We start from the raw sequence: 25,885 nt of genomic DNA on the forward strand, positions 1-25,885 counted from the left end.
TCATTATAAGACTTTCATTAATCACCCGCGAAATCAAATTTTTCGAGGTATGCGTAAAACGAGATCGTGATGTTCATGGCCAACGCCTTATACCCGCGGCATAAAATATGAATCGCATTGCCGCGTGCTGCGCTTGATGTATCATCGACTTTCTGCTTTATAAAATTCAGCTCAGAAATTTCATTTGAAAATCGATACAGCATGTGAATAACCTGTATCTCCAGAATCCTAATTTCTATCTACGTTAAATTCCACGACGCAGATCGGAATCACTTTGATCTCAAAAGCTACTCAAGCTTATCATCATTTTCAAAGTTGTCGTTATACATATTTAATAAATAATATACCCTGTTTAAATAGCGATTACGTGTTCATTTTCCACTAAATAAAAATTTGAACGCTACTGTTCTCAAATATATCTATACCATATAATATTGATCAAATTATAAATTATCTTTTTAAAATAATTTTAGATTTTGTCAGGTATAACAAAAAGAAATTTTGATAGGGATAACAAAAGAATGCAGTTAACAATGCAGTTTTTTCCTTGCAAACAGTAGATTTAATCTACTTTGGCGGTAAAGTAAATATGCTTTAGAGAGCAGCAAACACTAAATAGACACCGATTATAGACGGTATTATCTAATTACACGATTATCGAATAGCGTGTGCAAAGGGAGCCTGTCTCCACTGAAGTTGAGGCTAAAGTTGGGGCAGTTGGCGAACCGCAAGCTTTGAGGTTGCCTCGACTCACTGAAATATGTTGCATGGAGTTTAAGATTTTTCATAGGAAACGCTATTAACGCGTCTCGCATAAAGAGATAAAGAGAGTGCTTTGTGATAAATTTTGATGAACAATTAAACAAAATTCAGTAAATTCTCACATACAAAGTAAACAAGCTCTTTCTCTTTAAATCCTTTCTTTAAATCCTTTACAAAAGCTTTTTAAAAATGAAGATATATTTAAAGTAAATCTTATAAAACGTAAAAAAATTGCTTTACACTATTCTAAACATGTTATATATTATTATTCGAATTATAAAAATACGTGGATTAACAACGATTTTCAATAAAGCTCGTTATGTTATGGACACGTGTTTTTTTGCTGTATTCTAAGAGCTCGATCGAGGAAGGAAGAACAGCCACGAGAACGAAAAACATCCCAGAATCGTGGACAAGACGGTAGAATCGGGTAGGAAACTCATGAGTTCTCGCAGAAATAGCCTAGAGATCTTACCGCAGTCTGCTTAAGCGAAGCTCTAGCGATATATTTCACGCAAGAAACTCGGAGCTCGTTAGCACGTGGAAATCGCGAGAAAATCCGCGTAAGTCGTGGAACCCTTCTCCTTCGTCTTGACGACTTGCGGAAAACCAAATGGAATTTGCGGTAAGCGTGAATTTCTTTGACCGAATGTATAATAGCATCGTGAAATTAAGGCAAATTGAAAAAATGTTTACACAAGAGAAACAAGTATTTTTTCACAATGAATCTCTTACGAGATCTTCCATTATTTCAAGTTTATTTAAATTATAAATAAATTTTACATAATAATAATAATAATAATAAATTATTATTTTAATTATTCTAATATTTAAATTTCTTGAATTAATTATTTAGAGCAGTTAATATTAAATTGACGTTTTGATATTTCTTGAAAATCTTATAACAGAAAGCAGAATAAGGTTACAAAAACACGCGATATGTTAATCAAAGAATTATATATATATATATATATATATATATATATGCAGCATACATTACGCAAGCAAGAATTTGTATTTGAAGAATTTTCGTCAGAGTTTTGCGATCCCGACTGTTTCGCGTACAGAATTCGACGTGCAGCTTCAGCAGCTGTCGATATCGCGTAATAGACTGTCGCGAGGTGTACTGAAAGCCGAAATAGGAAAACGCTCGAAAGTAGATATGTTCATCCTAGGTACGGTGAATCATCGCATTGTTGAGTTCACTGTCTCGAACGCGAAGTTCATTCGCGCACGACGTTGCCTTCGCAAGCATCGCACGCATTGTGTCTCCGTCGTCGCAAACTTATCCAATTACTAACGAAACTTGATGACATCTAATTAACGATTAAACACCGTCAAGCTGTTACGACAGGAAGCGATCGCATGCGCGTGTATAGGCAAACGCATGTTTTATGTTTCCGAGCATTATATGAGAGAAAGCAAAATAAATTTAGTGATGCAAAATATCATTAATTCAAATTAATTTGTTGTTTCTTTCATTACACAAAACCAATTTTTATAATTATACACAAAAAATTTAAAAATGTCAAATTTTATTTTTCAAAAGAAGAAGGTTGACTGCTGGAATCTGATTAAAAACTGTAATAGTTTTACTTCATCTAATATTTTTTTTGATCCTTTGATATATCAAGGATGTTAACTGAAAATCTGACATTTTTCTTTAAGATAAAATGGATATGTTTACTCGTTTTTCTGAATTTTAAATATTTTTTCAGAAAATATTATGAATTTATACAAGTCGAATTATGCAATATTTTTATGATTCACTTTTCAGTAATTAGTTTGCTTAAGAAATAAATTAATAATCAATATTTAAAAATAAAATATTAATTAATAATCAATGATTACTTTTTCTTTTATTTATTTTTTCTTATTTTTATTCTTTCAAAGATTATCAATCATATTAGAAAATATATAAAACTTTGCATTAAATGCGAAATAGGAATGCATTATTCTTTTATATTATTTTTACATAAAAAACTGTCTTGTAGATATCGATTCTAATAATGAAGGAACAGGAAACGGCTTTCAACTAATACGATACATGTCATGAATTATTAAATAGATTATTTATTTTATTTTCTTCTTGACATTTCATCTCTAAGAAAAATACTACCATTTTTTATCAGAATTACAACTAAATATATATATATATATATATATACAATATATACACACACAAAACGTCCATCTCAAGATGTGCTTCTGTATGATTCCTCTCTCTTTCTCTCTCATTCTCTCAGTGCATTATTGTCACAAATCTTTCATATAATACCTTATGACAAAGTCGCCACTCGGCAAATATCGACTTCTACCATTGTTCTTCCGTTCGCCGAATTCAAGTGCAATCTGTTTTTCGTCTTTGATATTTTTTTCTTTCCCTTGTTCTTTTCCTGACATCTATCTTACTTTACTCCGCCGTTCTCTCGTGATCTTCCATGTTTTCTCGGCGATTTATCGTTCCGTTCGATAGGTCTTTACGAGTCGATCATTTGAAATGTATTTACACGAGATTTACTTGAATAAGTAAAAATAATAACTCAAAGAGATTTTTCTCAAATAAATTTTAAACTTTTATTTTCTCACTAAATTATACCTAACGTTAAATACATATTAAAAAATCATTTATGATGACTCTAAAATTTCTGAGCATCAAGATGTTTAAATAAAATTTTGATAAAAAGTGAATTATTTTGCAATTCTTTTAATTAAATAATTAAATTTAAATTAAACATGTATTAATTCTTTCCATAAGTTTAACTAAAAATGATTGATGTATAAAATCAACATGTCAACAATGCAGACAATTAAATGTACACGCATTTTCTTTATTACTTTTTTAAATGTTAAAATGTACCGTTTATTTCTGTCTCTGATGCACATTTGGCGCAACCTAAGATTTTATCGATTAAAAATACTTGATTACGATCATAGATATGATGCACTTTAATATATATCTACGCTTTCGACAATTGCTAAAGTTTATTATTCATGCGATTCATGCGCGAGTCACACAAGGTCGAATTCGATTCTCGAGAAGGCGACATGTGTGCTTTTCCTCGAGATGAGAACTTCTCTTTGGCAGTCCCGGTTCCATTTACCGGTATAACGACTTCGGCGAGGTTCAAACGGGGTTATCGTAAGCTCCGTCATCGATTTTCGAGATATTCGCGACCGAGACTCTTCGCGGCAATAACGAAGATACACACGAAATGTTCGGAACAAAAGTAAACCAAGTTTCTCTCGACAGTTTGTAAGTTAAACTTTAAATATAAAATCATATCTAAAATAGATAAAATAGAAGAATATATTTATCGGTAAGAACTAGGAAATTATCTTTGCTCTCTCTCTCTCTTTATCTTCAAGATTCAGGAATATTATATCAAGAAAATATTGTTGCGCAAACACATCCGATATTTTTCATTGCGCCGGATTAAGGGAACTACATCGTGAAACGCTAAATAAATGTCCCTCTCTTTCTTGTTACCCATTTTATCGGACTTCTCGCGGATGTCGTCCTCGCGGAAGCGGAGAAATGGCCGAGTCAGCGCAGATATGGGGAGAGTTATCGGTGGGATTCCCGGGAATTCCCCGCGAAATATCCCCAAGTTTCTTACTCGAGCTGCGAGTCACGTGGCCGATTCTGAAGTCGCGAGCATGCAAGATATAGTTTTGCGTTTCGCTCGCGCAGAGAAAACGGAGATATTGCGCGAATCCTCTTCTCGGTGCATGGAAGGGAAAAGCTTCCCCGATCATGCGACGTTCACGTTTCCCGAATATGCGAACGAACTAATGTCATTCTATTTGAATAAATGTGACATTTGCACGAAATCGTAGATATTCGACTGTAAAGTACAAAGATATCAAAATGAGTTTATTGCAATAGAACAATATTTAATCCTTGCTCGGACAGAAATTTCTGATAACTGTGTTTCTCAAACATTCACCTGATCACTATTTAGCATCTCGTTCTTCCTTTAAACTTTTTTTTTGTAATTCTGATTCTGTATTTAATCTCAATGATATTAGATTTTTTCAAAATTCTTATAATTATTTTAGATTATCTTATTATTTTCTCTCATACTCTTAAAAAAAATTACAAGAATAAAAATTCCATTTTTTTAACATTTCCCGAATATGCGAACGAACTAATGTAATTCTGTTTGAATAAACGTGACGTTTGCATGAAATTATAGATATTTGACTATAAAATATAAATATAAAAATGAGTTTATTGCAATAGAACAATCTTTGTTCTCTGTCAGATGTAAATTTCTAATAACTGTGCTTCTCACGTATTCACTTAATTATTATTTAGCATCTCGTTCTTCCTTTAAACTTTGCAATTCAAATTTTGTATTTAAGTCAATGATATTGGATTTTTTAAAAATTCTAATCATTATTTTATATCTCTCTCTTTTTAGATCATCTTATTATTTTTTCTCATAATCTTAAAAAGAAAATGACAAGAATAAAAATTCCATTTTTTTTCACAACGCACATAATAATGTACTAGACATTAACGAGTTCAAGAGATGAGTCTAAAATAATATTATTTAAAAAAGAAATGAGACGAGCTCGTGAAATCTGTTTAAGTACTTTTCGCAACTGTGTCATGCTTATGAAAACTGCGAAGAAAAGAAAGAAAAATTGCAAAAGAATGAAGAAAAAGGACGCGGAATGAGATACAGACGTTCTCTCAGAAGTTAGTATCCGGGGAGGAATGCTATTCTCTGCGCGCCCCGTTATTTGACGCTCGTGTCTAGAAGCGCGTCTTAAAATGACAGAAGCGAGAAACGCGAATTCTCGATAAACAGAATTCGCATCCACATCCACGTGTGCGGCGAGCTCTCTCCGCCTTCTCCTTCTTCCTTCCTCTGTCTTCTTCTTCTTCTTCTTCTTCGCAACAAACTCGTAAGAAACTCGTAAAGATCTCGTAAGAATCCCGAAACGACCCACCACCGGCCGTTATATCTTCGCGACTTCGTCGCGCGTCGTTACAACGTGGCGTCGTCGTGAAAGCGCGAATATAGACGCGAGTTCCTGCAGAGGATATCAGAGCTTGGGCTTTTAGTGTGGAAAAAAAATTTTTTTAAATAAATAAATGGACTATCGCCTCTTGCCGCGTCGAAATCGAGTGGCGAGTTATCACAAAACGTACTCGCTATGATGATAGTCAAAACGAATGGAAGAGTTATCAACGAGTTTGTAAAAACGAAGCTCGCGCTTATACAACCTACCGGTTGTAATATAATGACTAAAAAAGTTGCTCGAGTGTGTCGAGTGTAACGAGACCTTTAAAAAATGCATTGAATCGAAATTTTTATCAACAATAGCATAGGATCGAATGGACTGGAAATTTGTCGAAAAATTTTGATGTAAAAAAGTCGGCAATTTTCAAGACAGCCTGCAGATTAGCACAATACGTCATCGCGATAAGAATAATCGCTCGCATCTGTTGACCCTAACGAAGTCATTAGTGGAATACAGGTAATTCATGAACTTGGACTCGGCGGTAGCAATTAACGTTTTATCCGCTATAAGACGCTCTTTCACGCCGTTCGAGAAACGGCGTGTAATTAACGCGAATAGAGCGCGCGCGTTCGGACTCTTGCTACGTTTTAAACTTTCGTAACTAAAATCAATGAGGCTGCTATGCGACACAGAATATGCGAAAAATAAGGAAATGAAATTAGGAGATAGATATCGCGAACGAAAACAAAAGATTTCCGATCTTGTTCGCGTTGCAAAGAGAGACGATGAGTTATTGGAAGTATCCGACGCATTTTGCGCATCTCCTGAGAATAGATTATCTTGCCGCGCGCGCCTAGTCACGTCGGCCCGTTAATTAATCCAACTTATCGGCATAGTTCAAATCTGTGATCGCGACGGTATTAAAGTCGAGCCTGGCGAAAAGCCCCGAACTCGAACTACGGTTCAAATTTTAATCCGCTGCAATCGCAGAGTCAGAGATATTATTATAGTTCTTCTTAATCCCTTTTTGGCTGATAACTCGAGAAAATTGACGGATTACTTTTTCTATTTATTTTAATATTAAATAAAAGAGAGAGAGGGAGAGAGAGACGCACAAAAATTCATTTTAATTATCTCAAATATTTATCGATAAAAATGAAGTCGAAAATATAATAAGCAATTTAGCCGTATATTCAAGCGATAAAAATTGTGGCAAATTGTTGGCCCTTTTCGAGGCGAAGGTTAGTAATTGGCTCTGGATAAAACGTCTTGTCCCGCTCGATCTTGACTGATCGCCCTGTCAGGGGCGCGAGTCTTTTCTTACCGGAAAAAAGAAAAGCTCACGCTAGCGTGCGTCCAGGAAATGCGAATAACACACGCGACCTACCAAGCGATGCTATACGAGCTTATATCTTGTGTAATTTGTGGCGAGAACGATTCGATACAATCAATGCAACGGCTAGATAATCTGTGTTTAACATTTAAATTAACAAACGGTATACTCCCGGGGCAAACGTATGTAGAAACCGATCGTGAATCATCGTAAATTTCAGTTGTTACGTGCGATTTTGCACGAATGCAGCTTTTCGATTTGCATTGATAAGTATGATATAGTATACATGGCTGCGGGTAATTCCGAGTATGTAAATTACAGTGTCGATATATTATCGCGACAAGTCGACGCGGCGAAAAAGTTTTCTCTACGTGGCTTGTCAGGTAATATTTGCTATACATTACATATTTACATCTCGAGCGAGCGAAGTACATGTTGTATCATATGTAACACATGCATATCGAATTGCCGTTCAAATGAGATATCGTTGCAGATTCATTCGATCTATTTGGAAAGGGAACTGCTGAGAAATTCTGACAAGCTGAAAATTATTCATACTCGAATTATTTAGAAATTAAAAGTTTCACAGGAACATAATTTAACGTGTGTAATTTATTATCCATTAACGTGTTATTGTATAAATAAAAAAAAAATAGCGTATAAATTTCTGTTCGTAATAATACTGTTCAATAATTCATTTCAAAATTAAATATTTTAACGCGATTTTTAAATAGGATAAATTATATACATAAAATTCAAATAATATGAAATAAAGAGATTATAACTTTCTCTCTTTCCTTTCAGAACAAATAGTTTATTTGTGTCAATTTAATATTTAATTTTATGGAAAATTCACTTTGACAAGCGAAAATTAATTTTAATAATTTTCCAGTGATTGCGTATCTCATGTTCTGCATCTAGATTTGCAGCTCTCGACATGGATTTCGAGTAGCTTCGATCCATAATCGGTATGTAACACGTTGTAGCGTGTTATTATCGACGTAATGGCATGATGGTATATCTCTTGCCTGCACGTACGAATTGTGCGTGTGTAGCATATGGCGTTTACAATCAGGGCGCGTCCAACTATGCGGGATTGCATCCTGGTGAAGATATTTTGCGACCAAGCTCCCTGACGGATAAACTCAATTATAAGCCATCTATTCTTTTCAATCAATTTAGGCCGCGATTCAACATATTATAATGAAATGTACAACTGTAACAAAAAGTTTCTTTAAACATTAGTTCTTGGTTAGTATAGGATTTTGGAGAAATTTAACAGAGAACGAGAAAGAACTGAGTAAAACATTTTTTAATCAACTCGACAGCAAGAAAAAATACAACTAGACATGCAAAAAATCCATTGATGTCATATTCAATTAACACGGTATCATTTTTAACAAATCCATCAATATTTTGAAAAAGACAACAAATTTTGAGAAAATTCTCCTGTATCTAAAATGAGGTAATGTAAGAAAATTGCAGTATTAAACTAAAATCAGACATGAAATAGAATGATGAGATAGATCTTTATTATTATAATAGCGCATTTATGATCTTATATCATGAAATAGCTCATTACATTGTTATGTAAGATCGTAACTAGCATCAAACTCTGTATTATAATAGCGGTTGCCTTCTCTCTCAGTACATTATACTAGAAACTTAATCGATCCTTGTGCTTAAACGGAAGGATGTCTAGTAATATACAGTTTTCCTATTGAAATCGTTCCTATTGTGAAGAGAAACATAGCTCGTAGTTTGTGAGAAAAAGACTTCTGGCTTTTTCTTCTTCGTGACCATCTCCATTTCTTTAGAGTAGAAAATTTTTAGACATATGACTCTACTGTCGCGTGCAGTTCAGTCATAACCGAGGGATTATTATTATCATCATTATTGTTATCATTATTATTAAAGTATCATTTAAAGAAGCGCGATTCAACAGTTGTGTAATAGCTCACTTGCTTTTAAAATAAAAAAAAAAGATATTTGTCTTTATTGCTTATTATTCATAATTGATATCTAATCTGATATCAACATATATGTATTGAAAAATCGCATAAAAGCACCATTTATTTGAAATAATTTTCTCTTCGTGAAAGACATATAAACTGAATGTCTTTGTAATCTCGCTGAAAGTCGATTCGAACTGAAAGATGCACCCGTCTCTGAGATGCAAATCTTCCCTTCCCGGAAGGAAGAGGCCTCGTAATTGGGAGATGAACGTGTTACCCTTGCCTCGCGAAGATTGATGATCGCGTCCGATGTAGAGTCGGGCACCCGGTTCGTCCTTAAATGATGAAGATTCCTCTCGCTCCGGCAGGCCACCCTCAGATCCATCCAGAAGAGAGAAAATTATCTGCCCGATCTAACGGCAATTTCGTCACGACGACGCGACGGAACGATGAAGAAATTGCCTCGGCCGAGAAACGTCATTCTTCGTATCGTCCTTCTCGATGATATTTACGCGGAAGGATAATGTAATTTAGTCGTGGGAATTTTTTTTTTTTCTTTCGACATGTATGTTAGGGACGTCAATCTGTGCAACAAGTTTGCACTCGTAGACAAGTTCGAGACATTTATTGTGATCTGATTTTTATCAATATATAAAAATGATTAAAAATATAAGTAGCAAAGTCGTTATCGCGACTCTGATAAATTTTCAATAATTATTCAAATTTTGACGATATTTATCTGTATATTCTCTATAATGTTTTTGTGCATTGTCAGATGCCACAAAAATCGTTTTTATTATGCAATATAATTACTTAACTAATCAACTTACCTATAAAACATTTTTATTTAATTTTGCTGAATAATTTATCAAAAAAATTAATTTATTCTCTTGAAAATAATATTTTTCGAGTTTGATTGTTATTGTAAATTAATTTTTTGGATAATAGACAATTCCGGGAAAATCATGTATTGATACAATGCAAGCTACGTGAAGAAGCTGGACTTTAAAAGTTTTACATTATCGAACGGAAAACGTTCGAATGCCGTGCTTAAATGCGCGACGTCGTCGGGGATATTTTATTAAACTTCGGTTGTAAAGCGCGACGTGTTAACCTATGTCGTATTGCGGCACGAAAAGTGCATAAAAATCCGTCTAGTAAATAGATGTATGAAACGTCACTGCGGTAGTCACGTTCCATCATAGAATATTAAAATGTCGGCAAATGCATTCCGATCGGGCTACAAGCGGTCGGAGAAGAATTCGACGGTCTATTGAAACTTTCTCAAGTTTGCGCACTCGGAGTCTTATTACTAACGAGCTCTTCTTATCGACAATCTCTCGACGGTTCTTCAGATTTTTCGTAAATACACAAGATGCCCTGAAATTTCGCCGCAACTTTCATCTTCCTTTTCCTCTTCTTCTTTCGGATTCTTCGACTAATTTAAAGTCAACTTTTCTTCAACGAAAATTATTTATCGGATGTTATCCTTTTTTTCGCAACGCTTGAAATTCCAACATCAAGTATTGATAAGTGAATTTGAAATTTTGTTAAAACCAAGTCTTAAAAGTTGCCTGAAAAGTAAAACGTAATTTGCAGTAGCTTGTAATCCGGTAGTTTAATTCGTTGAAGCTTTTTCATAATTGATCGCTTCTATCTCGACATTTTTGTTATGAGAAAAAGTATCTCGGTATTCCAAATTATTTAATAATAACTTCATAAATGGACGGCGAGGCAAAAGAGAGAGAGGCGGACTTTTTTCCTCAATATTTATGAGAGATCTCTATATACATGTTTAAAGAGAACGAGAAATTGTGTGAGATTCGCGTTATGAAGCGAGAACACGATAGATGGAAGGATGATGAAACGATTGCTCCCCGGACGTGAGTTTCAGAATAAATCGAAACAGAAACAAAATTCCGGTCGATTAATCGAACCGTCCGTGGAATCGACCGGAACGGAGCCAAAGTCAGACCAGCATTGTCGTGACTACAAGCGATGAATAAAACAGTGCGCGCGTGGGAAGTCGCAGTCTCTCTCTTTCTCTCTCTCTCTCGAACAAGAGAGCTCGCCGGTACCATTTCGTTCTATTTCCCGGCTACCGTTCCGGCTAATCATTGAGAATCCGGAAGAGCTTTGGTTTTCATGGACGGAGGCCGCGCTTATCGCTTACACCGAGGACTACGGCGGAACTTGAGGATTCAGACGGAAAATACATCGGGCTGTAAGAAGACACGTACATATATCGAAGGCGCCGCTCTGCTGTCTCGAGAATGCGGTACGAGAGAAAGAGAGAGAAACGGTCAGAGATGAGAAGTGAAATAAAACAAAAGGGCGAACTAAATCCGGCGGGAGGCCGCTCTCTACGCGCGCGCACACTGAATTCGTGATCGAATCGGGTTTCCGGGAGAGCGGGATTGCGCGCGCGTGTACCGGGAGACTGCAGGTTCGTCCTGACCCTCTCCTGCACTCCTGTGCTCCAGACTTATTTTATGAATCATATGCGAAAAATTATCTGTTAATCTTAAGGTAGATTCTTCGTTAGATATCGATTAAATGGCGTAATTTCTTGCTCTTTGATAATGCATAGATTGTTCTAAAATCATAAATAAATTCAAATTCCGGATCGATTTATCTTCAAAATAATTTTATCATTATATTTCATATGTGGGTTTAAACTCTTAAAAGATAAAATGATGAAAAAGATTTAATTTTGCATTTTGAAAGATTTTTATTAATCCACTAATAGTCTTTTCAAGGATGCAATTATTGGACAGAGCTTCTTTTAAAAGTTATCTTGGAATAGACTATGCGAAAAATTATCTGTTAATCTTAAGATAGATCTTTGTTAGATATCGATTAAATGGCGTAATTCCTTGCTCTTTGATAATGCATAGATTGTTCTAAAATCATAAATAAATTCAAATTCCGGATCGATTTATCTTCAAAATAATTTTATCATTATATTTCATATGTGGGTTTAAACTCTTAAAAGATAAAATGATGAAAAAGATTTAATTTTGCATTTTGAAAGATTTTTATTAATCCACTAATAGTCTTTTCAAGGATGCAATTATTGGACAGAGCTTCTTTTAAAAGTTATCTTGGAATAGACTATGCGAAAAATTATCTGTTAATCTTAAGATAGATCTTTGTTAGATATCGATTAAATGGCGTAATTCCTTGCTCTTTGATAATGCATAGATTGTTCTAAAATCATAAATAAATTCAAATTCTGGATCGCGATTTATCTTCAAAATAATTTTATCATTATATTTCATATTTGGGTTTAAACTCTAAAAAAATAAAATGATGAAAAAGATTTAATTTTGCATTTTGAAAGATTTTTATTAATCCACTAATAGTCTTTTCAAGGATGCAATTATTGGACAGAGCTTCTTTTAAAAGTTATCTTGGAATAGACTATGCGAAAAATTATCTGTTAATCTTAAGATAGATCTTTGTTAGATATCGATTAAATGGCGTAATTCCTTGCTCTTTGATAATGCATAGATTGTTCTAAAATCATAAATAAATTCAAATTCTGGATCGATTTATCTTCAAAATAATTTTATCATTATATTTCATATTTGGGTTTAAACTCTAAAAAAATAAAGTGATGAAAAAGATTTAATTTTGCATTTTGAAAGATTTTTATTAATCCACTAATAGTCTTTTAGTCTTTTCAAGGATGCAATTATTGGACAGAGCTTCTTTTAAAAGTTATCTTGGAATAGACTATGCGAGAAATTATCTGTTAATCTTAAGATAAATCTTTGTTAGATATCGATTAAATGGCGTAATTCCTTGCTCTTTGATAATGCATAGATTGTTCTAAAATCATAAATAAATTCAAATTTTGGATCGATTATCTTAAAAAAAATGTATCATTATATTTTATATTTTCTCAATATATATGTATTTCTTAGTAATTTTGAATTTAAACTCTAAAAGGATAACAAATATCAAAGTGATGAAAAAGATTTGACTTTGCATTTTGAAAGATTCTGATTAATCCACTAATAATCTTTTAGTCTTTTCAAGGATGCAATTATTGGATAGATCTTCTTTGAAAGATTATCTTGGAATAAAAAGAAATAATCATTAAAAATGATTCATTAAACTGAGATAATTGAGATGTGCCTTTGTACAATTATGTTCCTCTTTCATTCTTTATTATACTACTTATTACTATAATAAAAAGAATAAACTCCGCGACTTGTGAACTCTATATTGGAACTTTATCTTACAATCTTCGAAATCCGCGTTGTGCACCGCGAAAAATTCTCCCTCGATACCACCTTCCTAGCGCCTAATTCACTCGAGAAAATCAGCGGATTTGCAGTTCCGAGCACGTCCGAGTTTGTTGGTCGAAACAAGTTATGCTGTCTGTGATACAGCGGAGGTAGAATCGCTGCTGATATCTTCCGAAGTATTTGCGGAGGGATTTTTGATTTCCGGCAAACGTCCGAAACGTGCCACGCGGCGCGAGTAAATGAGAGCAGAGGCGTATTGCGGGTAATAATGAGATTGCTTCGAGTATCAATCGCGAGAACACCTTGCCAATCGTTCCAAGTCGCTGTACGGAAGAAACATTGCAGTAGGTACTCGAACATGATTGATATCATGCGTAACCACATATATATTTATAAAAAAATATATAAAATTAAATCTATAAATCAGTATATATTAAATTGATATTATAAAAAATATATATAAAATTAAATCTATAAATCAGTATATATTAAATTGATATTATAAAAAATATATAAAACTAAATCTATAAATCAGTATATATTAAATTGATATTATAAAAAATATATTTATAAAATTAAATTTATAAATCAGTATATATTATATTAAATTGGCAATATTCTCAACAATCATTTTTCTTTTCTATTTCGTCAAAATATAATTTTCATTCTTATTTTACCTTTATTTTCCATAATTAGGCGAAAATTATTTTCTTGTGTATCATTTAGTAAATGATTAAGTGTATCTCTTAATTAATTTATTAAATGGATAAAAAAATTGCGACCACTCACTTCGTTTAGACATAATAATGCAAAGGCGAAGAATTACGCGCGTATTTATATCAATCACCAATCACTTTTAGATGAATATCTAAATAAAATAATAAAACCATTTAAGTTAAATGCAGCGCTGACTTCTATATATATAACCAGAATGGTGAAAGATATATTAATATCATTATGAAAGTTTAATCGTGGCATCGTGTATATTGGTAGTTAAATCGAAAATACTAAAATCAATAATATTAAATTTAAAAATGAATGAAACCAGAATAAATAATTTTCGTTGCAAATTTTTAATCACAGCATTTATATTGTGATAATTGATAATTGCGTATTTGTTACAATTAGACAAAAAATAAAAGTAACATTATTCCTTTAAATTTCAAATATATACTTAATAATGAAAGATATTCTATCTCGGGATTTAATTAAAGAAGTATTTATTCTGTAAAAAACAATATTTTTTTATTTTTCATTTTATTGAAAATTTAAAATGGATTTTTAAAAAGTAATACATTTTTTATTTTAGACTTATAGAAACAAAAAATAAAATATTTTGTGTATTTGCGAACAAACAGAACAGAAACTTCGTTTATGTTATTTTGAAACAAACATTACTTATTTTTCGTTTTTAATCTCTAAGCCCAACAATGTATCTGAAGACTTTAGCTGCATTCACTCGCGATATTTGCTTTTGAAAATAAGATTTGTGTACCTTATTCCCTCTCTCTTTCTCTCCCAATATATCACGTCTCAAAAGCAGAGACAGAAAAGGACGTATTTTTATATTTTAATACATAATAAATAATATTTTATTGTACAATATTCAATTATACATAATTTTTATATTTTATATATAACAAATGTTAAATTACAAACTACTGGAGGAATAATTAAACGTTCAGGTGATGTAACATGTTAAAGCGTCACTCGCGACACGAACAATACAATATCATAAAGACTAAAATAATCTTTGATTTCCATAATTATATAATACGAACTGCACACATTTAATTACTCGAACGATGAAACGAAAGTGAAATAGCTGCTTTAAATATGATAATCGATCTAGTTCGTCTTATGCGATTATATAATATTCTACATTCAAAAGCCACGAGAGCGAGAGAGAGAGAGAAACGTAGAACGCTTTACGGTCTCTCTACACAGTCTGGCTATATAACGCTGCTCTATCACTGTATCAAAGTTTCAGCCAGGCGCGCCTGTATGGCTTTTATGCGATAAATTAAGAGGCGCTAATTACGGCTCATACATAGATACGTCAAGCAATTTATGCAGTTTCGCGCATATATTCAAGATCTATAATGAGATCTATATCGATACACGAGCTCAAGCCAAGGACGCACGAACTCTCCAAGTTTAGATTAGGAAAGTCCACGTCGTTGCTCTGAAATGACGAAGTATCCTTTACGAGAAAATTTTCAATAGAGAATTTAAACAAACTTGCCGAAACTCATCGCGTGGATCGCGTTTGCAAGACTCGCAATCGTCGTCTGTCGACTTAAGGAACGATTTTACAACGTGTTTCCAACGTGATTATCCAACGCTATATGTTCGACGTTCTTAAAACGTCAAAATTGCATTCGGCCGGGATAGGACCGATTCTTCATCCCTCTACTTGCAAACTCATTAGTTTACATAGCAACATCGTACGCTCCTCCAGACAAGGGGTCAGACAAGATCAATGGGTGGATCAAGTCTGGCACGTTGATCGAGCATCGCCGTTCCACGAATACTATAGTATCTAAAAGCTTACACCGAGAGACGACACTGAAAAAGCGCCCGAAGGGACTAAGATTAAAAGAGCTAGAGTAAATAATGCAAAAAAGCTCCTCGACTCGTAAATACGTCCGCGAAGTAGGTAAAGAAGAGAACCGGCGCGGCAGTTTACGAGAGAATACAGATGGTTCTCCGAGTTTGATCCGTATTGCGGTGCATTAATTCGAATGAGGTAGCTAAATGTAAACGCGAGTAAGCGTAGACTATATATATACGAGTTCGGTCCATTTCGTATTCGACGAATACTGTTGCGAGCTCGCGAGCGTACTCGAGAGAGCACCCTTGTCCACCGCTTTATTAACCCTATAATCGTTCAGGTACGAGTCTGAGATGGGCTAAAGCGACCCCGGAGTACATCCAGCGAAGATAAGACCCGGTATACAGTGCTGTGGAGTGTGATGAGGATGGACCCGTGCGAAGAGAGCCGCGCGACAGAGACGAGGCACGCCGCGGATTCGATCGCGCGTCGCGCTCCACGTGAGATTAGGATGCAGTGATCGGGGGAAGGGGAGGTGGTGGTGCGGTGAGGTCAGGTGGCGAGAGGGGGAGGTCTGCGGGAGTGGACGAAGACGATGCATCACGCTGGCGGTGTCGGTGGCGGCGTCGGTGGTGGCGGAGGCGGCGGTGGCGCCGGCGCCGGTTACGGCGGCGGGCCGCAGGAGCGCGTGCACCAGGCTCCGAGGCCGGTCCAGCCCGACAAGTGTCCCTACGAGACCTACCAGGCGCAGATCCCGGACTGCTGCGCGGCCGCGGTAGCGGCCCAGGACCCGTATCCACGGCCGCCCAGCGGCTACGACGGCAGGTGCTACGACGAGTGCCATCGCAGGACGCCGTATCAGGAGGAATCCTATTCTCAGGTATGCGAGCAAGCGATAATATTTATTACATTCTCCGTTAAACTGGCTCAAAAATAGATGAGTTATTAAAGGTAAAATTTAGACGTGATGACTAATATTTTTTTCCGTGTAGCTAATTGAAAAATCATGTAAGCACAACACTGATCATATGATTATGGTTACTGTGGATTATGGAAACTGGTTCAAAAATAGATGAGTTATTAAAGGTAAAATTTGGACGTGATGACTAATATTTTTTTCCGTGTAGCTAATTGAAAAATCATGTAAGCACAACACTGATCATATGATTATGGAAACTGGCTCAAAAATAGATGAGTTATTAAAGGTAAAATTTAGGCGTGATGACTAATATTTTTTTCCGTGTAGCTAATTGAAAAATCATGTAAGCACAACACTGATCATATGATTATGGTTATTATGGATTATGGAAACTGGCTCAAAAAATAGATGAGTTATTAAAGGTAAAATTTAGGCGTGATGACTAATATTTTTTTCCGTGTAGCTAATTGAAAAATCATGTAAGCACAACACTGATCATATGATTATGGTTACTGTGGATTATGGAACTGGCTCAAAAATAGATGAGTTATTAAAGGTAAAATTTAGACGTGATGACTAATATTTTTTTCCGTGTAGCTAATTGAAAAATCATGTAAGCACAACACTGATCATATGATTATGGTTACTGTGGATTATGGAAACTGGCTCAAAAAATAGATGAGTTATTAAAGGTAAAATTTAGGCGTGATGACTAATATTTTTTTCCGTGTAGCTAATTGAAAAATCATGTAAGCACAACACTGATCATATGATTATGGTTACTATGGATTATGGAAACTGGCTCAAAAATAGATGAGTTATTAAAGGTAAAATTTAGGCGTGATGACTAATATTTTTTCCGTGTAGCTAATTGAAAAATCATGTAAGCACAACACTGATCATATGATTATGGTTACTATGGATTATGGAAACTGGCTCAAAAATAGATGAGTTATTAAAGGTAAAATTTAGGCGTGATGACTAATATTTTTTTCCGTGTAGCTAATTGAAAAATCATGTAAGCACAACACTGATCATATGATTATGGTTACTAGTGGATTATGGAAACTGGCTCAAAAATATGAGTTATTAAAGGTAAAATTTAGGCGTGATGACTAATATTTTTTTGCCGTGTAGCTAATTGAAAAATCATGTAAGCACAACACTGATCATATGATTATATGATTTTTCAATTAACTACACGGAAAAAAATATTAGTTATCATGCCTAAATTTTACCTTTAATAACTCATATTTTTGAGCCAGTTTATTAACGGAGAATGTAATAATATTATTACGAAAAAAAGATATTAATTATCGAAAAAATATTAATATACGAAAAAAATATTAGTTATCGTGCCTAAATTTTATCTTTGGTAACTCATATTTTTGAGCCAGTTTAACGGAGAATGTTGGAGGTAAAAAATAGATAGATAAAGATGATGTGGAAATTCATCTTAGATACAATGAAGATCATTTTGTTTTAAATATGTCTAGATGAAAGATAAAATTATATGACGATTCATCTAGATAATCATTTTTCAGACTGCTTATGTAAATGCAGTTATAAAAAAGATATAAATTATAAAAGGGATATGAAAATATATGTATTCATATTTTTATTTATAAATTTTTATCGCTTACTGCTTAAGTTCTACTTTCATTATTTTCATGTGTTATGATTTTAAATCAAAATTATTTGAAAATTATTCTAGATAATTTAGTAAAGATAATATTCTTTTTTATCTATAACGTAAGATGTGCAGCTATAGATAATACATACTTTTATTTTTTATATAAAGATAACACGAAAGTTTCATTTAAATAATTTTATTTAAATAACAGCAAATACTGAATATGGTATAGATATATTATAATTGTAATATAATGTTAAATAATGTGAAAAAGCGCTCCGTTGCGTGTTAACATTTTGAAAGTAATCAAAAATTGATTACAAATTAATTTTCGTTAATATTAATAAAATGTTTTTACCACACCATTTTCATTCTTGACAAAAATTTACTTGACAAGAAATATCGAAATACACAGCTTATTGTTCGACGAGAACTTTGCCATTAGCGATTATATTCAGAACTTATTTATAAGCTTTATAAAATTTTTTAATTTCTTAATCGATAATAGCTATTGATGATTTATGTAAATATTCACAATCATATTCTGCGCTTACGATGTCAATGGTCTCTTATTTTGTCAGCACAATTACAGAATAACAAAATTACGATAACTAATAAAAGAATTTAAAGCATCATTAATAAGAGTTAAGAGACGCAGAGCTCGCTCTCTCTCTCTCTTTCCATATGTACGGACGAATTTAATTCGTTGGCGACGTTGAGAGATTTTTCTCATTAAACTAATTAAGCGCGAAAATCGTTATTAAGCATGAAAACATTTATGAAAATAATTTTTCCTGGTATTCTTTTTTGAGCTGTGCAATAGCTTCGGTGCTGCTTGTTCTCTAATTTACGCGAGATAATTGAATCGATAAATTGTATTTAAAGGAAAATATTTTAAATATTACAAGGGAGTTCAATTGTTGAACGTAAACACACATTGGATCATTAATCCCTTAATGTATAAGTCCGAGTTAGTTCGAGCAAACGGTACTGACAGAATTGTGCAAGCTCGAGTTTATTTTATATTATTATGATGCACGCGCCTGTGTTAATTCGAGCATGAAAAATAATTAGACTGAAGTTATTTATGTGTACGTATCTCTGATGAATATGAGTACAGATGCCAGACGAACGGCTCATCAGAAATGTTTAATTTTGTTTACTCTGTTATCAGCAATATAATTAAAAAAACATACTATATTTGATGAGTGCATTGTTATAGAGTTAATTTTCGTGTATTATATTCCTTTTTATGCACGGTATTCTGTAATTAATTTCTGAACTAGTAAGTACATGAACAAGTATGTTAAAATAAAAATATATTAGATTGTGTGCTATGCATTGCTTCATGATCAATCAAATAAAAAAAATAATTTTATTATTATCATTATGTAAGAATATTATATTTTGATCTAATATTGTGCTTTTTAAAGTTATCATATATGTAATTATATTAATTTTAATGGATTAAAATAATGACTTTTTTCTTATTTTGATGCTCGTAAAACTCGTAAATGGAATTAATATTAAAATTATTAGCCGATTATATACAAAAATAAATGTGCTTACAACGCGCTATTCACAATAATGCAGCATCAATATTGAAAGTATAAATTATAAATATTTTATCGGTATTTACATTTTTTACTTACAACAGATTAAAAGTGTTTAATTGTTAATGTTAAACAAGTGCTTTTATTAGTTAGCGTAATTTTGTTATTCCGTAACTGTACCGACAAAATAAGAGAGCACAGACATTATAAACGCAGAATATAATTGTAAATATTTGCATAAATCATCCACAACTATTATCGGTTGAAAAATTAAAATTTTTTATAAAGCTTATAAATAAGTTCTGAATATAATCGCTAATGGCAAAGTTTTCGACGAACAATGAGTTGTGTATTTCGATATTTCTTGCCAAGAAAATGTTTGTCAAGAATGAAAATGGTGTAGTGAATACATTTTACTAATATTAACGAAAATTAATTTATAATCAATTTCTGATTACTTTAAAAATATGAACACACAACATAGCGCTTTTTCATTTGACATTATATTACAATTATAATACCATATTGTGCAGCGATATTTCTAAAATTACATACGTGAATAAGTGGAGTTTTAATAAAATAAATGAAGAGCACCTTTTGTGAAAGTTTAAAACATTATATTTACACATACATTTACACAGTAAAAATGTCAATATTTTATTTTTATTTATATATTATATATGCACATACTTATGTACATGAAGTTGAGATATTTCATTAGAACTCAAATTTCTGATTTTATATTAATAGACTTGGAATTAACATTTCTTTTTATAATTTATCTCAACGTTATTAATCGCGGTGCAAGCTTTAAATATTATAGTTCGTCGCTATGCATCTCAATGTTGATTAAATTTAATATCGCCTTCAGGTGCGAATATTACACGATAATTATCGAATAAAATCGAACGAGTTCGGCATTTTATAATGAACGCACTGCTGGAGTCTGGTATTTATGATTATCGGACGACGAAAATTGAATTTGCCAATATCAGGGAAATAGGAGCTTAGTTAGCGTGGAAAAGGAAGACTTTAAGATCACCATGATTCAGCGAATTGAAACGTTCGTTATCGATAATGCGAATCGCGAATACTTTTCATACAAATATTCAATGTTCCTCCAGTTATTAAACGATATAAAGAAATAAAGAAAATTATGTAATAAAATATGATTACAGTAAAGATTGAATGTTAACTCAAGCAAAAATTCTATGATATTTTTTTGCGCAAATTAGTAATCAAAATACTCAAAGACGATAATATCAAGTATTAGAATGACGTTCAATAAAAACTTGTACGTGCTAAATTCTAAATTGATAAAAGTCTGTAACTTTTTTCTACCAACGAAATTTCTTTCTCCAACACATACGTTATAATATTTTACCTCATCCCTCGCAGCACAGAAAAGACAAATTACAATTACAATTAGAACTTTCCAGGCGCGAAACGTAAAGCGACAGAAAAAAATTCATCTCTAAAATACCCTGATATCGAAGTTTAACGCAGCATCGCCGCAAAAAGCGTCGCATTGCTAATAGGCTTATTTTTCCGCCAATTCGACACGCTTATGAATACGATACGCGTGCGTTCGCAAGAATGGAAATGAACCTCATCCCTCACCTCTCGCCTATGAGACGGAAATCCGTAGTAACCTCACGAGTCACGAATTTCTCAGCTCGCACAAGTTCGGCGCAGGGACGCTTCAACTTAGCCGCAGGAATTTTCCAAGAGCCATTATAGGATTTTCGGTATCCGAAAATTGATTCGACCCGGCGCTTTCGGTGTTACTCCATTCGCGAACTATCGATTTGACTGAGGCCGTTCACGTCGAAAAGAGGGATCGCGAATTTCGCTGAATCGCCCGAAAATGATACGATCGAGGGTAAATTGGTGTTTATCTCTACGTTCATTAATTAATTTCCACGTAACATATGAACGTAAATGAGTAATATCGGACCATCGATACTTTGTTCTTCCTAAATTGAGCGTTACTATCGATGATTTATTCTTTCGCAATTGAGAATGAAAAATAATACCAATACGCTCGAAACGTTCGAATAAAAATGTTAATCTATACGTCGACCTTTATGGATTTAATTGCTATGAAAAGTCTTTCTCTCCTTGTTTATCGCTAACATCGACATGAATATGTATGATATATTAAGTATGAAGAAAATGTCGATACTTGATACATAAATGTCGGCATTTGATATATAAAAAAAGTTAAAGTATCGATATCCTATTAAATTTCAGCATTGCTAGCCGCAGGCCGCATCGCCTGCGGATGCAATTTCGTGGATGCATAACGCATATACAAAGCGATCACGTGCAGATCATCCATCTATTCCTCAATGTTTCCTTCTCGAGCAATATCATCGCAGATGGCTCCCGAAACGTGCATTTTCTCTATTTAATTTTCCTATGTCGCATTACATGCTTTTTTCTAGATCAAAAAATTTTATCGCAGTAAGATTAGACAAATCGTCAAAATTTCATCAAATAAATCAGTTTAATTAAAAACATTAACTTTTTGTCGATATAAAAAAACAAAGATTCTTAAAAATTATTTTATATAGCTGTCTTAATTATCAGAAGTAATAATATATTCTTTTATTTAAATTTTCATAGAAACTTTTTTTAATTACGAGTGACAAGTTAAGATGATATATGATATTATATTTTATTTTAAAAAATGTATATTATCTCGCGAAACTTGATAGAGCTTACAAGGTTCATCGATTCGAACACAAATCTCGAGAAATAGACAAAGTGTCAATCAAAAATATACCGTCCGAGACATTTTTGCCGCGTTTTCGCGAAATCGCGTAGAAAGGTGCTAACTCTGTTTTTACAGTCTCTATCGTTCGGAATCGTATGGCGATGACGGGGTGGAACGTTACTGGACGAATTTCCAGGATCCCGTACGTGGTTTCGGCTTCAAAGGCTGTACACATATGTTCCGGTTATTTTAGCGATATCGATACTTTACTGTTACGAGAGGACCCCCGTATCGAAGCGGAAAGATAGCGCGATACAACGACGCGCGATCCGCGATGACGATCGTCGCGCTGTTACCCATATCGAACGAGAATGCGGTGCATACTGTGCGGAATACGGTGGACTTGTAAGCCATTGCGATGGTGGTAACTGCGAATATACCAAAAGAATGAACAAGAGATAAACGCGGCGAAATAAAATGCCCTTTCTGTCATACATAGTTTAAATAATATACATTTATAACAAATAAAGAAATGACGAATCTCCGAATTTCGATATATGCGATCAGTTTCTGTATTTAATATAAAAAAATATATCTCTTATAGAACCACGGATTTTTGCATAAAACATATTTTCTCTTGTAGAATGTAATAAAAAAAAGCGGGTACTTATATTACAAGAAAATGTTTAAATAATATACATTTATAACAAATAAAGAAATGACGAATCTCCGAATTTCGATATATGCGATCAGTTTCTGTATTTAATATAAAAAAAATATATCTCTTATAGAGAACCACGGATTTTTGCATAAAACATATTTTCTCTTGTAGAATGTAATGAAAAAAATTGATATAATTCATAGTAGTACGTAACCTTTTCTATTACGTAAATGTGAATTATAGAAGATTATAGTTGAAGCGAATATTTCATGGAAAGATTTCATCAACAGATGCAACTGACACGCTTATGTACGCTCTTACGCAATTTCAATCTCCATATACCAATGCATTGCACCTTTTTGTTACATTAAGACGACTCTTTTCAAATTCTAAATGCTTGCCGTTTCGGATATTAAATCTCTTCATATTTTAAGAGATTCTGGCTGGCGATATCTCATTTATGAAAATGTATTAATCGGCCAAATTGCTTTTGGCAGATACGTAATACATCCAAAATGCAAAAATGTAATTCAATTAAATAATCAATTTTTATATATACTATATATTTCATCGCGTGTTAATATTGGAGAAGAATTATTAATTTAATAAAGCAATTCGAGCAATGAAAAGTAATTCTATATATTATAATGAATATGTATATTAGTCAAAGATTATTTGACTTTTGCGAAACCTGTGATTAATTTATGCGCACACATGACTCTCGAAATTCAATCACGGAGGAGAAAAAACTGGACACCTTTTAAAAAAAAAAAAACAAGGATTATCGAAAAAGAATCGCATTTCTGTCCCTGTAATCGAACTAAAGGCGCACAGTGATTTGTATTTTCTTTTTCTTTCCAGGATGTATCCTCGACATTCCATCGGCCCCAGTCTAGACTGGGATACGACGAGCGTCCTCAGTCCCGGGTGGGATACGCCTCGGATTCCAGGTGCACTAGCGGACTTGGATACGACGACACCGGTGGGGGTTACCTGGATCAGAGTGACCCGAGGATGTATTGCACCGGCGGCTATTGCATGGGGGACACGATGATGGCGACGAGCAGAGGTGTGTGCGGCGAAGAGGTCGAGCTCGACATGCGAAGGCACATTCAGGCCTGCGCCTGCACATGCAATCACATGGGCTACGGGAATTACATGGACTATCAGGTGAGTCGAAAATATATATTCAGCATCGGTAAATTTATCTATATCATTGCACTCTCGGAGATTTTCCTTCGGAGAGTGAGATATGCGTTCTGATTGAAGATTATATTTGACCTAGAAATAAAAAGGCAATAAGAGTACTACGTAAGTTCTATACTAGAAATATATTTGTGAAACGAATTATAACATAAATTTTTAAAAATTATACAGAAGTAAGTTCACTTCGTCGTACGTTTCGGTTGTCTTTTCCGACCTTCTTCAGTGCAATTAATAATTAAAATATTAGTATAAATTAACAATAAATTATTCGAGATTCGCAACCGACCTCCTAACAGAACAATTAGCGAGAGATCTATTTCGCGACTATTACATATAATGACGTTGTGAGGAATAGAATATATACTAAATAATGCTTTTGCGTTATAAATGCGTTGATCTCGGGCGTTAGCATATAACTTGAATCCGGACATTTTTATTTTTATTATAATGACATCGATGAATAATTTATTGTTAATTTATACTAATATTTTAATTATTAATTGCGCTGAAGAAGGTTGGAAAAGACAACCGAAACGTACGACGAATTGAACTTACTTCTGTATAATTTTTAATAATTTATGTTATAATTCGTTTCACAAATATATTTCTAGTATAGAACTTATGTAGCTCTTATTGCCTTTTAATTTGTAGATTAAAATTTTCTAAAGAGCTTTTATAAATTATATTATATTTGACGTTTGTAAAGATTGATATCGCTCTTACTTATTATTCTGACTTATATAAAGACTTATAACGCTCATTATTTTCTATATTTATCCGAAAGTTAATTGAAAGTGAGAAAATTCAATCTTTCTTCGTGCAATTTGGATTTATTGTCAATTGTAACGATAAGAAACATTTCAAACAGAACGCAATGACGAAATTCCGGGATTTGCTTTGTCGCGAATCATGCATAATATTGCGCTCGTTACACAAATGTGCGCACGTTTGTAATCGCGATGCGATATTGCGTTTTGTCGAGAACGACTCTACGAGAAAGAGAGAGAGAGAGAGAGAGATCTTTCTATCCGCAAACGTTTCGTGATGAGGGATAGGAAGTCATTCTTTTTGAGCCTTCATAAATATAAGAGAAAAATGGAACATCTTCAGACATGAAGCATAATGATGAGATTCTGGATTTTCTGTCGCAAATGATACAACTATAGTATAACTGGCCGACATTGTTCGCAACTGAGTTTTCTCGGAACATTATAAGTTGTTTCAGCTCAAATTTTGAGATTATGTATCTTGCAAAGTTTTAAAGATCTAGGGAATACATCATAATTATAAAGTTTTTTTCCCGTAATTGTATTTTAAAATATACAACTACAAAATTTGAAGTGAAATACTTTGCACA

The 25,885-nt window shown here is 33.5% G+C and overlaps 1 protein-coding gene across 5 annotated transcripts in view; it reads left to right on the forward strand.

Annotated features, from left to right (window-relative positions):
* Positions 1–25,885, forward strand: part of LOC114940105 (dipeptidase 1) — a 128,236-nt gene that overhangs the window by 11,491 nt on the left and 90,860 nt on the right. For 4 of the 5 annotated variants that reach the window (XM_029314615.2, XM_029314617.2, XM_029314618.2 and 1 more), the window contains exons 2-3: positions 16,178–16,717; positions 24,184–24,492. In XM_029314615.2, coding sequence (XP_029170448.1) covers positions 16,433–16,717; positions 24,184–24,492 — 594 coding nt within the window. In that variant the 5' untranslated portion in view covers positions 16,178–16,432. Of the gene's footprint in view, positions 1–14,585; positions 16,033–16,177; positions 16,718–24,183; positions 24,493–25,885 lie in introns of those variants that run through there. The other variant, XM_029314616.2, reaches the window with a different exon arrangement.

This window comes from Nylanderia fulva, unplaced genomic scaffold (genome assembly GCF_048542155.1).
Source record: "Nylanderia fulva isolate GAGA-0341 unplaced genomic scaffold, ASM4854215v1 Scaffold49, whole genome shotgun sequence".
Lineage (NCBI taxonomy): Eukaryota > Metazoa > Arthropoda > Insecta > Hymenoptera > Formicidae > Nylanderia > Nylanderia fulva.